Below are 17,788 nucleotides of genomic sequence, written 5' to 3'. Positions count from 1 at the left end.
TACAACTCACTACTGTGTATAGGCACCCATGGTAGGTCTTTTGTGACACCCTCATGGAACTTAGGGGGCATGGGGAATCCATGCAAATAAACATGAATCACTAATACTGTTTTTGCCATGATGAAGTCCTTTGTCTCTGACCCAGGAGTCATGTCTTCTGCCAACAGCCATGAAACAGTAACAAGCAAACATATTAGCTTGTGAGGAGGGTAAGATCTCACACACTGCAGAGTCCTGGACAAGTACCTGACCCATAAAATCCTCTTGATAAATGCTTGTTGTATTCAATTCCTTAAAAAAAAAACCCAAAAAACTAAGATATAGCAATTAACTGAAAAGATCACCAATATTTAACGCTTTGTCTATCTAAAATCTATAACCATTTTTGAAAATAACTTCTGAAAACCACTACTAAATTATAATCACTATGTTAAAGTTAAATATGTATAATATTGTACTGAACTATAGAAATGGATGAATCATATGATCAAGTATGATAAAAAAATTTTAATGTACTTTTTCTTCTTTTTTTTTTTTGTGGTACGCGGGCCTCTCACTGTTGTGGCCTCTCCTGTTGCGGAGCACAGGCTCCGGACACGCAGGCTCGGTGGCCATGGCTCACGGGCCCAGCCACTCCGCAGCATGCGGGATCCTCCCGGACCGGGGCACAAACCCGTGTCCCCTGTATCGGCAGGCGGACTCTCAACCACTGTGCCACCAGGGAAGCTCTAATGTACTTTTTTTTTTTTTTTTTCTGGTACACGGGCCTCTCACTGTTGTGGCCTCTCCCATTGCGGAGCACAGGCTCCGGACGCGCAGGCTCAGCGGCCATGGCTCACGGGCCCAGCCGCTCCGCGGCATGTGGGATCTTCCCAGACCGGGGCACGAACCTGTGTCCCCTGCATCGGCAGGCAGACTCTCAACCACTGCGCCACCAGGGAAGCCCTCTAATGTACTTTTTAAAGCAATTTATAACAAATAGGAGAAACCAACTTTTAAGTGGTGATGACATAAAATTTCAGGGAAAATGTTCTTGGTACTTTTCAAAGCTGACAAATATTGATGACAAACTGTCCACGTGGTAAATTTTTTTCTAGAATATGTGTTTTAGAAATTTTAACGAAATTCTTTTATGATACATTTGGGACTCTTTTAAAACATGAAATAAAAATAAAATCATTATACTTCTGAACAAGCGTCCCACAAAATATAGATAATAAACATTTCCTAAAATGACTGCATCTCCAAATCTTTTGTCATTTTCATCTATCATTCCCATTGTTCTAAAACTCAGGTTGTACCACTACCCCACTACGGAGGACTTTGATAGCCTTCCCCTGCTTAAGAAAATGAAACTCAGTCTTCTTATTCTGACCTCCAAAATATGCAGGCAAACTACTTTTCGGAGCTTCGTGCTTTTAACAAAGAATAACTGAGTACCTACTATTTGCCAGGCACTATTTTTGGCACCAAGGATAACAGCAGTGGACAAGGCAAAGGTTTTGTTCTCGTGGAACTTACAGTCTCATGGGAGACAACCAGTAAACAAGTAAACAAAAACATGTTACATATTCTGAGGTAGTGTTAAGCCTCATCTCTCATTAAGTATACCCCATGTGGGCTTCCCTGGTGGCACAGTGGTTGAGAGTCTGCCTGCCAATGCAGGGGACGCGGGTTCATGCCCTAGTCTGGAAGATTCCACATGCCGCGGAGAGGCTGGGCCCGTGAGCCATGGCCGCTGAGCCTGCGCGTCCGGAGCCTGTGCTCTGCAATGGGAGAGGCCACAACAGTGAGAGAGAGGCCTGCGTACTGCAAAAAAAAAGTATACCCCATGTACCAGCTCATCTGTCACACATCTTCCTGTTAAAGGTTCCCAAAATACATCTGTACCTCAGCCTAGGACAAAGTTTCCCTACAGTTCTACCTATCAAAACCATACGTAGTCACTTTCTTTTCCATGTTCCTTTTCCTTCCCTTCCCTTCCCAGAGGACAGGAATCAACATGGTGGCCAATGAGACGGGTCAATTGTTCAATGATGAAAAAGCTTGGGAACCATGCAGAGGAGAAGGCCAACGGTTCCAGTAGCCAAGGATGGAGGGAAGTTGGGAGAACACGGGCAGCAGCACAGAGGCAGCAGGCAGAGGAGAGAGCCCACATGGCTGGGAGATCGGATACATTGAACCAACGTGTAAATGTACTGAAGATGATAGAAGTCACGTTCTTTAGTCCCCGAAATGATATTTACAAACTTAAGAAAAGAGTAGGCTAGAATATACCTTGAGACAGTGTAATGGAATTGGAAGTTCTGGCATGAGGGCACAGTTTTATAATTATGTACGTAGATAGATAAATAGTTATAGGTACATATATGTGCATATGAATGTGTGCATATATCATACATATGTACATATATTTATATACCTTTGTTTCTAGTTCTGTCCAATATGAGAGCCTAGAAGCAATGACACCCCAGTAACAACGAGCACACTGAACACTCAGATGTTGGTTTTTAAATACCATTCTGCACTAAAAGGAACCAGGGCTTCTTGGAAAAATGGCTGGTTCCAAAGCTGGGCTAACAAAAGTATAAAATGAGCCTGGAACATCTTGTTACTCCAGAAAGTGAGGAAATACTCAAAAAATGATGGGGACACCTGAGAATGACACAGAAACTAGATTGAAGAGATTCCCACTGGCCATATCTGGGACAATTTGAGCATCAAAATAAATGATGAGGGACTTCCCTGGTGGTGTAGTGGTTAGGAATCCACCTGCCAATGCAGGGGACACGGGTTCAAGCCCTGGTCCGGGAAGATCCCACATGTCTTGAAGCAACTAAGCCCATGTGCCACAACTACTGAGCCTGCAAGCCACAGCTACTGAGCCTCCATGCCACAGCTACAGAAGCCCACACGCCTAGAGCCCGTGCTCTGCAACGAGAAGCCACCACAATGAGAAGCCCGCACACTGCAACGAAGAGTAGCCACCACTCGCCGCAACTAGGGGAAGCCTGCGCACAGCAATGAAGACCCAATGCAGCCAAAAATAAACAAATAAAATAATTTAAATAAATAAATAAATGATTATAAAGTATCAGCTTACAACCTATTGAATGAAATATGAATCCAGCAGTCCACACTGACATAAATGAATGAATAAACAGATAAATGAGAATGGGAAGCTCTAGTAAATGTATTAGAAAAGAATGATGAAAACAGAATCACCATTTGGCAACCACCATAGAGGTGACTGATTAAGGTGGGAGTTATCAATGGCAGCTAGGGCTAAGCTTAGCTTAAAGGCTAAGGCTGGTCAGTGGAAGTGTTTGATTAGGAAAAGGATATTCTGTTGAAAAATTAAGAACAGGACTACTAGGACTTCCCTGGCGGTCCAGTGGTTAAGACTCCATTTCTCCAGCATTCCTGCCAAGAATGCATGACCTGAGTCTGGTTATAAGGAAACAGTAGATGGACCCAGGTAGAGCTGGTCATGCTACAGAATGTCTGTGCTTTTTGAAAAAGTGTCAAGGACATGAACAACAGGGAGAGGCTGAGGAACTCTTCCTGCTGAATATGTCTGAGGGGACAGGATAGCTAAAGACAACACACACTCCTAGATAGGATCCTGGACCAGAAAGGAAAGAAAGAGTCATCGCTGGTACACTTGGCACAGCTTGAAAGGGGCTTGTTATAGGGCTGTGCAATGTCAATCTGCTGATTTGAGAGCCGTGTTGGTCACGTAGGAAAGTATCCCTTCTAGGAAAAACACACTTGAGTGCTTAGGAGTGATGGGAACCATGTCTATAGCTTGCTCACAAAAGCTCCTAAAAAGACTGATAATAATGAATGTCTGAGTGTTTGTATGTGTGTGTGAATGTGTACAGGGGGAGAGGAGGAAGAGGAGAGAGAAAACAAATATGGTAAAATGTTAAGAATTTTAGAATCTAGGTGAAGGGGATGTGGGAGTTCTTAGTTCTGTTCTGACAACTTTTCTGTAGATCTGAAATTATTTCAAAATAAACTAGTTTTTAAAAGTCATGTGCATCCTTCAAGCAAGCTCAAATTTTACCAATTTCACCCAGTAAGAACTGTCAGTATGTTAGGCCTTAATGAACAATGAAATGTGAATTTGGAAGCAACATATACCACATTTGTGTGTGCTACTTCCACCCGTTTTCCAAGTCCCAAGTAAGGAGCCGACTTTTATTGGAGCCTATGGAGCCTAGAGTAAGAGAAATCTAGACTGCAGTGCAAGCTGCTCTTCCACGTGGACGTCACGGACCAGCAGAGACACTGGGACTCTCAAGAGTGTCTGGAACAACCAGGTATGATCTGGTTGACCCTTTGGCGAACGCCCATCACAAAATCGCAGCATAGACCTCTAGGATTTTGAAGTACATCTTATGCCGTCTTGTGTAGATGACTATCATCCTTTTGAGAAAAGAGCCTCTAGCTTGCTTCTGAGCCTTGGAACAGACTGAATGCCTAACCATGAGTCACCAGGTGACCTTGTGGCCTGGGTTTCCCAGGACAAACTGGGTTTTATCTGAACCGCCAAACCATGAAGCTGGGCAAGGGCAGCTTCAATCTCTCATCAGGTGGGAGGGGTGTATCAGACACCAGACTCAGGCAGAAGGAAAGCAATTTATAGGAGTAAGTGGCCCTGTGCCTCTTCCCCCTCAATCCACAGCTATGGCCTCATGGGAAGTTCTGGATGATGAGCTGAGGAAGAAAAAACTCAAGCCTGGTTAACGATGGAGCTGCCACCAGAAGGTGGATACCTGCCGTCTTACAGTCTCACTCGGAGGTGACCCTGAAGAATAGTCAGGAAGAAAAATCCTCCCACCGAACAGAACCTGAAGTAGTACATTTGGTTTACTACTTCTTCTGGATGAGAAATGGCCAGAACCACACATCTGTATTAATTTATGGGTAGTTGCTCAAGGCTTAACTGGATGGTCAGGAACTTGGAAGGAACAAGATTGAGAGACTGGTGACAAGCAAGTCTAAGGGAGAGTTCCATGGATGAGGCTTTAAGAATGGGTACGGCCTGTAAAAATTTTGTGCCCCATGTGAATGCTCACATATGATCCACTGCAGAAAAAGTGCTCAGTAATCAGGTAGGCAACAAGACACACCCTGTGGATATCAGCCAGTTTCCACAGCCATCCCAGTTCTCGCTCAATCGCCCTTCAACAAAATGGCCATGGTGGCAGGGATGGAGTTCAAAAAAATGGACTTCTCCTTACCAAGGCTGGCCTGACTGCTGCAAGCCCTGAGGGCCTAATCAGCCCACGTAGAGAGCCCCTAATATGGCCATATTTACTAGTGAGGATAGCCAGCCACCTGGTGGCAGGTTGATAACATTGAACCTCTCCCATCATCCTCATTGGGACAGACATATACTGGATATGGATTTGTATTCCCTGACCATAACGCATCTAACAGAACTGAGGCAGGAGATAGATGGGCCCCAGGCTGAGCAGCTGGGGTTTGTCCCCTGTGGACAGATACTCCAAGTTGAAGAGGAGGAGGAGCTGAGCCCTGCCCAGATAAGAGGCCATATATTTCTCATTCTTGAGGTCAAGGAGACCCTCCTGACTATACAAGAGCAGAAAGGCTCCTTGGAGGTCAAAAGGGAGTGACGTCAACCTACGCACAGGCCTCTTCACTAGAATCCATCTTGGCTAAGAGATGCGTGCACGCAGGGGAGGACCCTGAGGTAAAACAAATACAGACTCAGAACCAGGAAAAGCAAGTTGATTGGCCAAAGGAAACCCGGAAGAAATGCCCCATATAAGTGATTCAAACTACCACGAGGGCATGACTCTCTCTCTCTGAGGCCGCCTGTGTGTCTATCCACACGTACTCTTTTTCCTCCTAATAAGCACTTTGTTTCACTACTTCCCATTTCTTTGTGGAAATTCACTTTCTGCAAAGCTGTACAGGCCAGGGCCTTGTCACTGGCCACTGTTCCCTGGTGGTCTAGTGGCTAGGATTTGGGGCTCTCATTGCCGAAGCCTGACTTTAATCTTTGGCCGGGAACCAAAATCCTGCTTCATGCCACTGCAGGCCAAGGCCACCTGAGATCAGAACCATCATCCATTGATTCACAGAAGGCCTTATCCACCATCATAACATTGGGCATGGCATCACTTCTAATCAAGGTACTCTATTTCACAGCAAAAGAAGTACAGCAATGGACTCATGCCCATGGAATTGACTGGTCTTATAAGCAGATAAGGTAGGAGGGTTCATGAAGAAAGAGAGCCAGGCATGGCTTTCTTGACATAAGAGAAGCCATTTTTGGCCTAAGCCATTTTGTGATCTAAGCCTGGCCACAATGCTTGCCCTTGAACAGGTCTCCATAATTAATGACCTTACCGGAAGTGAGGGAAATGCAGGAACAAAGGAAATGCAGTCAAGAAACAATAGGTCAGTGACAAAACAGGGTCCTAGTTCCTCCTCAAGAGACATACATAATAATATATCTTTGAGTTCTGCAGGAACTAAGGCCCCCACCCAGGTGGAGGATGGAATGATGACGTTGACCCTCTTGACTTCAATCAACTAAAGCTTGGACTCTGTCAACTTCTGCCCCAATTCTATGCTGAATTCTCCTCTACCCAAGTCCCTTCATGAATATGCACGTACCCTCAGGTTAAAACTTCCCCAATCTTGCTGTTTGGGGACACACTGCTTTGGGAAAGATCCCTGGTGTTCTCCTTACTTGCTGCAAGTAATAAATCATTCCTTCTCCTGATCTTTGGCTTGGTTGTGTCTTTTGGCTCAACACCCACCAAGAGGAGAGCCCAGTTTTGGGGTAACAGTCTTATCACATATCCCATACCCAGTAGAGCTGACCTAGTGGAAAGGTAGAATGGCTTATTGAAGACTCAGTCATGGCAGTTGAGAGACAAATCCACGAAAGGATGTGGTTCTGTCTTATAGGATGTAGTACACGCTTTCAAAGGGGAGCAGAATTTGCCACCCCAAAATATGCCTCTTTGACATAAGGATTATCTTGAGTTAGTTATTTTTAAGAAACTACAGGACTTCCCTGGTGGCACAGTTGTTAAGAATCCTCCTGCCAATGCAGGGGAAGATCCCACAAGCCACAGAGCAACTACTACTGTGTTGCCACAACTACTGAGCCTGCGCTCTAGAGCCCGTGAGCCACAACTACTGAGCCCACGTGCCACAACAACTGAAGCCCGCGTGCCTAGGGCCCGTGCTCCGCAACAAGAGAAGCCACTGCAATGAGAAGCCCGGGCACCGCAACAAAGAGTAGCCCTCGCTCACCACAACTAGAGAAAGCCCATGCGCAGCAAAGAGGACCCAACACAGCCAAAAATAAATAAATAAATAAATTTATAAAATAAAATGGTAAAATATTTGGGAAAAAAAAGGAAAGAAACTACACACACAGGAGAAGCTCTGAAAACGGAATAAAAGTTACCCTTTTGTATGAGACATTTACATTTGTAAGGAAAATCTCTGTTGTAAGCTTGTCTTCCTGGCTGTACCGGGAAGAGGAGAATGACTAAATCTCTAGAAACTCTTATCAATGTAGAAGACATGGACTTAAAGCTGCATAACAACCATCCCCTTGTTTACCGTCTTTTACCTTGTTAATCTGTCTTTTTTTACAGGGTGGGGTCGGGGGTGCTCTCAGCCAGTGACATAGAAAGGGTAGAAGGAAAATTGTTAGGGGAACCACTGACTGAAACCGCCCACCCTGGCCAGACAAGATAGTAGCCACTTGCATGAGTTTCTTGACAACAGGAGGTCCTGGTAAGGAACGTGGAACTAACAAGCTACCACCACCCGGAAGAATTCGGGAAAGGTCAAAAGGAGAGAGGAGATGCAAGCCCATATGTCCTACCAACCTCCCAGAATCCTTCTCGCTGGAATCCGTCTTGGCTGAGCGATGAGTGCACCACCAGGAAGGACCCTGAGTCAGAAAGACTGGCCAGAGACAACCTGGAAACTAACCCCATTACCGTAGAACCCGAGACCGCGAGCCCCGTGTCAGAGCAGTTCTCCTGGGGACCCTGACCCTGCTGCTCTCCACCCGGGCACCCCTTCCCAATGAAGTCTCTTGCTTTGCCAACACGTGTGTCTCCTCGGACAATTCATTTCTTAGTGTTAGACAAGAGCCCACTCCCGGGCCCTGGAAGGGGTCCCCCTTCCTGCAACAAAATTACTTTTCTTCCTCTACACTTTGAATCAGTACAAGACGCCATCTCTCCCACAGCCACAGGTCCAGAAATTGAGGGGTAAAAGGGGAAGAGGATCCTCTCACCCTTACACCTAATAATCCACCCCTAAAATCACTGCTTTCCTGTCCCAGCAACTTCATGAGCTGCTGGCTTGGAGGTCTTAGTTCCCAAGGGGAGAATGCTTCTACCAGGAAGCACAACAATGTTTCCACTGAATTAGATGAGAGTGAATTGAACTGGTACCTGGCCACACTGTGTGATCCTTACACCACTAAACCAAAGGCAGAGAAAGGGGGCACTCTACTGGTTGAAGTGATTAATTCGGATTATCAAGAGGAAGACAGGTTGTGGGTACACAGTGGAGTCCAGAACGATGTCTGGAACCCAGGAGTTTCTCTGGAGTAACTCTCAGCATTTCCATGTCCAACAGCAGAGATTAATGGAAAAATACAGCAACCCCCCCCAAAACAAGACAGGACTTTTGAGGACTCAGGACCTTCAAGAATGACGAGATGGATCTCCCAGCTATGTACAGAACCTTGGCTTGCCTGTATCTTTCACCAAGTTCCTTGGCCACTCAACAAGCCATGCCCATGTGAAATGGAGACGGACCCTATGGTGCTTGCCCGCCATGTCCTCAGGCTGCATTTTGCCTGTGGAAAAACTTTAGCCAAAGAATAAGTTTAATCAGAGAAGTGAGAAAATGCAGAAACAGAGGAAAACAGTCAAAGGAGACCAAATAATAATAGTTTAGTCAGTAAGCAAAGTCAAGGACCTTTAGTTCCTCCTCAAGGGCTATAGGTAATATTCTGAGCCATATCCCGTGAGCTGTCTTATAGATACGGAAACCCTCACCAGGTGGAAGAAGTTAACTACGTGATGACCAGGCTGTAGCCATGACATAAGCTGCCACAATTCCAAGAATTGGCCTCAAAGAAATGGAAACAAACCGACCCTGGAACTGATGATTAACTGTACCTAAAACGATCGAGATGACGCAGGCCAGACCACCGGTGACCAATTTCAAGACGACTGTCAGAGCTGACTGCGCTGTTTCTGCAGGTAGCCGCCTTGCTCTGTCTATAAAGGCTCTTGCTTCCTGATTGTCGGAGTTGAATGGGAGTCTGCCTTGGAACAGGCCTCCGCCCTCCCCGCCTCCAGTTGCGGGCCTCGGAAATAAAGCAACCTTTCCTTTCCTACCGACCCTTGTCTCTCGACAATTGGCTTTCCAGCAGCGAGCAGCCGGACCTTGGTAACACATGGACCAGCTCTTGTGACCAGGAAGAGCTAAATCAGACTCCATGTTGGATCTGTTTCTTTTATTTTAACCTTTGCTTCCCGTTGCTTTTGTTCACTAAAAGGATACCCTCTATACATAATGGCCTGCCTTGGGGAACCCTGCCCCTCTGCCTGAATGTTAAACAAAAGTGCCTTTGTTCAGGGAAACATCCTGACCCTGTCCACTTGTGAATGGCTGCAAGAAACAAGAAATTAACACATCCCCTCCCTGAGGCTGGCCATTCCAGGAGATATTTGCAGGAATTATGGCCTTTTTACTTTACTTCCTCACCCCCTCCCCCTCTCTGTTCCATCAAAGAAACTGGCATCCAAACCCCGATAAGATGGGGTTTTTTGGAGATATTAGTCTCCCATCTTTTCCGTCTGAGGCTTTCCGAATAAAGCCTCAACACCTTGTCTCCCGATTTACTTGCCTGTGGTACGGCGAGCACTCTGGGCAGCACCCTCTGGCAGGTGTCTCTACCACCAGCCACATCCTCTCCCAAGAGGTCTTAATCTCAGCATTTGGTCGGGTGGGAGCCTGCTAAATCTTAGTCCCTTCTGTGCTTACACCTCCTCTGCCCTTGGGGTCACAGCTGCATTTGCATTCCCTACAACAATGCTGCTTAGGGTCTTTTATCACCTTTACCACCTTTTACTAGTTAAAAATCCTCTTTAATATTTAATAAGAAACGGGAAATGTTTGTTCCCTGTTCAAATACTGGTGAGGTTTCTGCCTCCTATTTGGACTCTGAGTGCTATATCAATACAATAAATACAAACAACAACCTAAACTTAACCTGTTTCTTTATATTCTGCAACGCCTCCCATTTAACAGAACTCAGTGACTCACCCCTCCAGCCTGGAAATGCAATCCTTTACCCTTTCCAGCACCAAGCGGCTCCTTTTTACTACTCAGCTGCATTTTTCAATAAGCTTGACCACATATGTTCTTTCCTTTCTTCCCACTTTAAGCAAAAGATCTGTGGTAGGTGGTAAATTATGAATGTGAGTAGGTTTTATGATAAATATATAATGTTACATGTCAATTAGATCTCAAAACTAGAAAAAAAATAGAGGTAAAAAAAAAAAAAACCACCCCAAATACATATATCTTCAGGATATGATTTAGAAACTTGGAATCATGTTTGCAGCTATTCTGTCTGATGCCATAATATTATAGTAATACAGTATGATATTTTAAAACCAGGTTCCAGAATTTTATAGATACCTCCTCCAGGGTGTCTAGAAATAATATTAGTGCCTATTTACTGTGTTAAAGAAAGAGAAAAACACAGGCTCAAAATGGCATTACTCGTTCTAAAGCCCATGATACCAAATCTAGACTTAATACTTGACTTAACTGCAGTTTCAACCTTCCCCAGAAACGTAATCCTAATCAACCCGTCTGGAATTTTCTGGCAGCACCAAGAAGATAATCTGTCACGGGGGTGTGGGGGGCTCTCCATTCCGCCCCCAGAGGAAGAAGAGGCAATCTGCATGATAAAACGCCTGCCTTTCCCTTTCCCCAAAAAGATAAGCCCTAGCCTAAAAGCATTGCTTTCTTCTCTTTCACTAATAGCTTTTTCCTATAGAAACCCCCCATTTTGTACAACCCCCTTGGAGCACCCTTCTAATTGCTAGGCAGAATGCTGCCCAATTCATGAATCACCTAATTAAACCAATTAGATCTTCAAATCTACTGGGGTGAATTTTGTTTTTTAACAATTGAATGCGGACTTCCCTGGTGGTGCAGTGGTTAAGAATCTACCTGCCGCTGCAGGGGACGCGGGTTCGAGCCCTGGTCCCAGAAGATCCCCCACGTGCTGCGGAGCAACTAAGCCTGCGAGCCACAACTACTGAGCCCGCGTGCTGCAACTACTGAAGCCGCACGCCTAGAGCCCGCGCTCCGCAACAAGAGAAGCCACCGCAATGAGAAGCCTGCGCACCGCAACGAAGAGTAGCCCCCGCTGGCCTCAGCTAGAGAAAGTCCGCGCGCAGCAACAAAGACCCAACGCAGCCAAAAAAAAAAAAAAAAAAAAACACAATTGAACGCTTAACTTGTCCTATGTGCTTCGTCAAGATATACGTCTTGATACACACACACTTTCTTCTCAGGTTATCTACCTTTCTTGTTCTGAAGATATGGAAGCTGAGGCTCAAAGACTGTAAGTACAGTAAGTCCCCTAATATGAACCTTCAAGTTGCGAAGGTTAATCTAAAAATCACAAGCCTGGGAATTCCCTGGCGGTCCAGTGGTTAGGACCCCACGCTCTCACTGCCGAGGGTGCTGGTTCAATCCCCGGTTGGGGAACCATGATCCCGCAAGCCACATGGCATTACCAACAAAAAACAAAAAAACCAAAAAACCACAAGCCTGAGGTGACAGAGTCTTACCCTCCATCCCTGGTGAGAACAGGCCTATGGCTCTACTATCCCTAACTGGTCCTAACCTTTTGAGTGACTGATTTAGAAAGTTCTGGCTCATTCAGAATCTAAGTGAAACATGAAAGTTCACTCTTCAGCTTCCCATCAAATTCCAAATGTGTCTAATTTTAGATAACAACCCCTCTGCCTAGAATGGAAACCAACATCACAACAAACTAAGTGGTTCCTACACAGTCCTTATTTACAGGTTTAACAATTTGATTTCTGAATAATAGCTTAGTTATTATGCATAAAATACAGTCTTGGAAAAAGAGCAATTACAGGGGGTTTTTCAAACAACTTCGATAAAAAATCAACATGTTAACTTATAGAAAATAGATCCATGAATATTTTTAAATAGAATGCAATGACATGTCTCACTAAATCCTAGAATAATCTATCCTAACAAATGCTCATTAATGAATTAGTCAAAGAAAGTGGCATGAAGTGCACCAAACTTTCACTATGGTGTACTGCTCAATTTTAACTAAGGAAAATATTGCTTCCACCTTTTTCCTCTTCAAAGAGCACACAACTTTGATGTGCCCCAAGGCTCACACACTTCTTTTCACTCACTGCCTGGGTGATCTGACCAAGTTTCCCAGCTCTAGATCCATCTTTGTGTCAATTACCCCCACAATGGTACAGCCATCCTGAGCCTCTCTCTGAACTTTAGGGTTTAAAGGTAGCAGAATATGGCACCCCAAAATATGCCCCTTTAGCATAAGGATTATTTTGAGCTAATTATTTTTGAGAAACTGCAGACACAGGTGAAGCCCTGGAAACAGAGTAGAAGTTACCCCCCTTTGTAAGAGAAATTTACATTTATAAAGGAACTCTCCTACCAGGAGGATGACTCTAACTCACAAAAGAATCTTATTAAAGGAGAAGACGCCCCTTTAAATCCACATAACAGACCTTACCCTTTTTTACTGGACTTCTTGGTAACCTCCCATAACTGGCCTCCCTCCACCGTACGTCTTTCTTTTGTATTCAGCTGAAGATGGTATTTAAAGCGATGGCTTGGGCCATCTTGGAGTTTTACTCATTTTTCCTGGGTAACTCCTAGGTACACATGAGACATGCATGTTAATAAACTTGTTTGTTTTCCTCTTGTTAATCTTTTATAACCGGGGCTGTCTCACCCAAGAACTCAGAAGAGTACAGGGTAAATTACTGTTCCTTCTCTAAAGACTCACATAACCAACTACCAACTTAACAGCCTAGATGGATGGCTAAGAGTTACATCTGAGATATTATGTCCAAAAGTAAGTTTATGATATTCCCCCCAAAGCTATTCGTGTCCTAGTCTTCTCCATCCCAGTTCATGGCAACTCCATCCTTCCAGTTAGCCAGCTCCCACTCTGTGCCTATCAGTCCTACCTTCAACATAGATCTAGAACCTGACTAGTCTCACCACCTCCAACTCCTATTACCACCACGGTCATTTTTCACCAAGCATGTTGTCCTAGTCCCTTAACTGGTTTCCCTGTTTCTTCCCCGGTCCTCACTATAGTCTAATATCAAAGCAATTGCCAGAGTAATTCTGTTGAAAGATAAACCAGATTATGTCATCCCTCTCCTGCAATGCCCTCGTGTCTTCCCATCTGTGACAGTGTGATTTATAATAAACATATATATATTTTGGTCTTCATCCGTGCTTCCTGCCTCACCGCAAGCCAAACCCTTGGAATTTCCTAAACGATAAGCACAATGAGAGAATCTTTTGTTATACTGATAATATTTGGTCTTCTGTCCTCAGTTTCTGAAATAGTGGGAAAAGGTGAACGGGGTGTCTTTGGCTATTCATGAGAAGCCCCTTTCAACCACACCTGATTTTATGTGAATGAGATGACTTTTGAAAAGCCCCTAAGGATGGGGGTGGTTGCCAGGGGAACCAACCATGATGAGAGGGTTAGAACTTTCCATCCCAACCCCCAATTCCACCTCTGGAGAGGGCTGGAGGTTGAATCAATCACAAAAACTCAATGATTCCATCAATTCTGCCCATGCAATGAAGGTTTCATAAACATCCCTGAATTACAGGGTTCAGAGAGCTTCCAGGTTGGTGAACAAGAATGAACTCATGTGCCAGGAGGGTGGTGCACCCCAAACTCCACAGGGACAGAAGCTCTTGTGCTCCAGACCCTTCCAGACCTTGCCCTATGTATCTCTTCCTCTGGCTCTTCATTCATATCCTTTAATATTCTTTGTAATAAACCAGTAACCGAGTAGGTAAACTGGATTCTTGAGTCCTGTGAGCCACTCTAGCAAATCAACTGAACTTGAGGAACCTCTGAGTTATAGCTCATTGTCAGAAGCACAGGTGACAACCTGGACTTGCAATTGGCCTCTGAAGAGGGAGGACAGGGGCAGTCTTGTGGGACTGAGCCCTTAACATATGGAATCTGACACTATCTCCAGTTAAACTACAGGACACAAGAACAAAATAGTGGTTACCAGTAGGGAGAGGGAAAGAGGGAGGGGCAACACAGGCGTAGGGGATTAAGAGGTACAAACTATTAAGTAAGCTACAGGATATAATGTACAACATGGGGAATATAGCCAATATTTTATAAGAACTGTAAGAAGAGTATACCATTTAAAAATTGTGAATCACTATATTGTACACCTGTAACTTACATAATATTGTACAGCAACTATACTTCAATTAAAAATAAATAAATAAGCAAACTACAGGACACACCCAGTCAGTGTCTGCTGAGAATGGGAGAATTGCTTGGCGGTGTTGAAAAAACACATCTGACCACCTCATTCAAGGTCAATGCTGAAGTCCTTACAAGGATCTAGGTCCCAGGCCATCCGGCACCATCCCCTTACCTCTGACCTCATCTCCACTGCTCTCTCCTCCCCCACTGCTCCCTCCTCCCCCACTGCTCCAGCCTCCTGGCGACACCCACGCCCACTCTCTTCGGCTTCCTGTCTTGCCTGGAACACTGTTTCCTGAGAGGGCTCCCCCTCCAGCCTGCAGGTCTTCCCCCCAAAGTCATCTCCAAGAAGCCTTCCTTGACCACAGTATCTAAAATTACAACCTCCTTCCCCACACCACACACTATTTCTTCGGCTCTGTTTCCCCCTTAGCACTCACCACCACTTATTTATTATAGAGTCTGCTTGTTTATCGCTGGTTTCCTGACTAGAACTAAACTTCACAAAGGACGGGCTTATGTTGGTTTGTGGACTGCTGCTTCCTCATGGGCTGATTCTTCCCTCATTCCGGGACTGCAGTCAGTACCGAGCCTCTCCCGCTCACACCAGACACCTGAGCACCAGCACAGTTCCCACCCCACCCCACCCCCAGCACTACAGGTGAAGAGAAACTCACACGGGCATCAGTGGTTCCTTTGTTCACCCAACAAGCACAAACTGAGCCCCTGGCACTGTCAGTCTGGCCGCTGAGCACCGCCAGCGCGTTTTGCTGGAGAAGTTCCCCACCACGGAATGCCGCGCAACCCAAGGCAGGGAGTCATTGCTCTCAGTCGACCACTAGAACAGGTGAGACACTGGGCCCACCGAGCTTACCATCCGCTGCTGCCAATATGTGTTTTCACAACCATCAATCAACCAGGTTCTGATCCCTTTTAACAAACGCACCCACTTAATACAGTTGAGCGGGGGCAGCTGGTCTGGCGGCACCATTTCACTGCGTCGGTCCCCACCACTGGGCTCTGGTCCCTTCTTCCCACTCGGGAGCGGCCTCAGTGGGCGGGGCTTGCCTCTCAGCCCGCCCACCGGGCACCACGAGGCCCTTGTCTTAGGGCTTCCACAGCAGCTAACCTAGTGCAGGCCACTTACGGATTTCGAAAGGTTTTTAGAAAGAAAAGTACCTTTTTTTATTCCCCCCAAGAAACATCAGCTCTACATTATCCAAATAAAACTGGAGCAGAAGAGACAAAGAAGAATTATGAGATCGAAAAACTATAGAAAAGGGTCAATAACAGTTATATTGGCAAACACTTCTGTGGTACTATGTACGCTATATGTATGGCATTCTTCCAAACACTTTCCTCAGATTAACTCACTGGAGGTTCGCTATGAACTATTAAGGAGGCACTATGCGCCACCATCACCATCGCGGCTGCTTCCCCGATGAGATAACGAGGCACAGAGACGTTAGCTAACTCGCCCAACTCTTGGGCCCTGTATCGTGTCATTAGGATTCGAACCCAGGCAGTCTGGCTCCAGAGTCCGTGCTTAGTGTACAGTAGTACATTTTAGAAATCAAAACAGCAGCCCTGTGGCCTGGAGCCCGGAGCCCGGGGAGCGGTGGAGCGCGGGAAGGGGCGCGGGGCGCCATGTTGACCTGGGGAGGGGCAGGGAGCGCGGGCCGGGGCGCCGCAGCTCGCGCCAGTCACCTGGGTCTGAACCGGAATTGCTCAATAGTGGACTCGAGGTTCTCGATGATCTTCCAGCACTCCTCGGTCTCGGGCGCGTCGGCACAGCTCTCCATCGGAGCCGCGGTGATGGCAGCTGGGCCGGGCGCCTCCCGCCGAGTCCAGGACCCGTCGTCCGTTGCCATGGCGACTCCCGGGGAACCGGCAGAGCGCGGGAATCCTGAGGGCGCGGGCGCGGCGGGCGGCCTGGAGACTGCCCGGGAGTCGACCCGCTGCCGCTTACACTGCCCGCCTGGCTCACGGCTTCCTGTTCTCGGTGCGCACGGGCCAGGCCATGTCCCCAGGAGAGCTGGACTCCTGTAGATAACCCTGCGGCAGCCCACCACGCCCCGAACTCTCCGCGCCTTCTCCTGTGCTAAAGCTCTGAGCTCAGCCTCCTGCGAGGCCCGCGCACTTGGGGGGCGTGGATGCCTAAGCTGCCTTCCTACGTCATCACCCCTCTCCTCGCGACATTAGATGGAAGCTCGACGGCCCTCGCTTTCCTGACCTTCCTCCGTAGGCTAAAGGTCATCTTCCGGGAGGATGAAAAATAGTGCACCCATCTAATAGCGATGCCCTTTGCATGATGAGCCTTGGGATCTCAGAGCAATCCCATAATAAGAGGGAAGCAGGCAGCCTGATGAATTGCCTATACCTGCCAGTTGGCCACAAACGTAAGTGTTCGTGGACAAAAAATTTTTTGCAGAGATTAATCAGGTTTACATTCCTATTTAATATAAAAGGTCAGAACTAACGCATCGTTTTAAGCTATACCGTGTTGTGTGGAATTCATTTTTACTGCTTCTACAATAAGTTCCTTATAGTGCAACTGTTGCTAATCCTTTATTTTAAATGATGTACCACTCATTGACAATGATAGCAAACATCTATTCTGATATCATCAATATGTCATTGCCTGGTTTTGGAAGTAAGTAATTTCAATTTAGAACTAAGCATTTCAATCTGTTGTCTACAGGAAAACAAAATATTTTCTTCTCTCTCATAATAATTATGTAAAAAGTTAATTTGGTATTGGATGCTCAACATACAAAGAATAAATCACTGTAGCATTATCACTACTCTTATATTTAAAGACAAAGATGAAAAGTCCCAAATGCCAAACAAAATTCATAACCAGTGTCAACACAATCTTCCGTGAAGATTCATTTTTCCTTCGGGAAGTTGAAGAAAGGAGAAAAAGAGCTATTTTTACTCTACGGTGGTTTTTATTTTCAAAATCTAACTTCTAAGTCTATATAGGAAATTTTTACTATATAGTGAAAAGAGTATTTAAAAATATATGTATATGTAAGTGTAATATATGTATAAATTAAATTGTCTTAAGTGAATTTTTATTTTACCACAATGCTTATGAAATTTTTTAAATGAGTAAAATTCCAAGTTAAAAAGCCTGATCCATTTTGAACCAGGCCAAGATAGTGAAAAGACTGACAAGCTGTTGGCTGT

General features: G+C 45.6%; 1 protein-coding gene across 1 annotated transcript in view; it reads right to left on the bottom strand.

Annotated features, from left to right (window-relative positions):
• Positions 1 to 16,467, bottom strand: part of LOC308613997 (uncharacterized protein C10orf67, mitochondrial) — a gene marked incomplete at its 5' end in the record, with an annotated part of 126,658 nt that extends 110,191 nt beyond the window's left edge. Inside the window, one exon of the mRNA XM_081228225.1 lies at positions 16,304 to 16,467. Coding sequence (XP_081084351.1) covers positions 16,304 to 16,467 — 164 coding nt within the window. The remainder of the gene's footprint in view (positions 1 to 16,303) is intronic.
• Between the last annotated feature and the right edge of the window lie 1,321 nt (positions 16,468 to 17,788).

The sequence above is a fragment of the Mesoplodon bidens genome (assembly GCF_964165515.1).
Source record: "Mesoplodon bidens genome assembly, chromosome: 3".
Taxonomy (NCBI): Eukaryota; Metazoa; Chordata; class Mammalia; order Artiodactyla; family Ziphiidae; genus Mesoplodon; species Mesoplodon bidens.
This window is presented reverse-complemented; position numbering and strand designations above follow the sequence as displayed.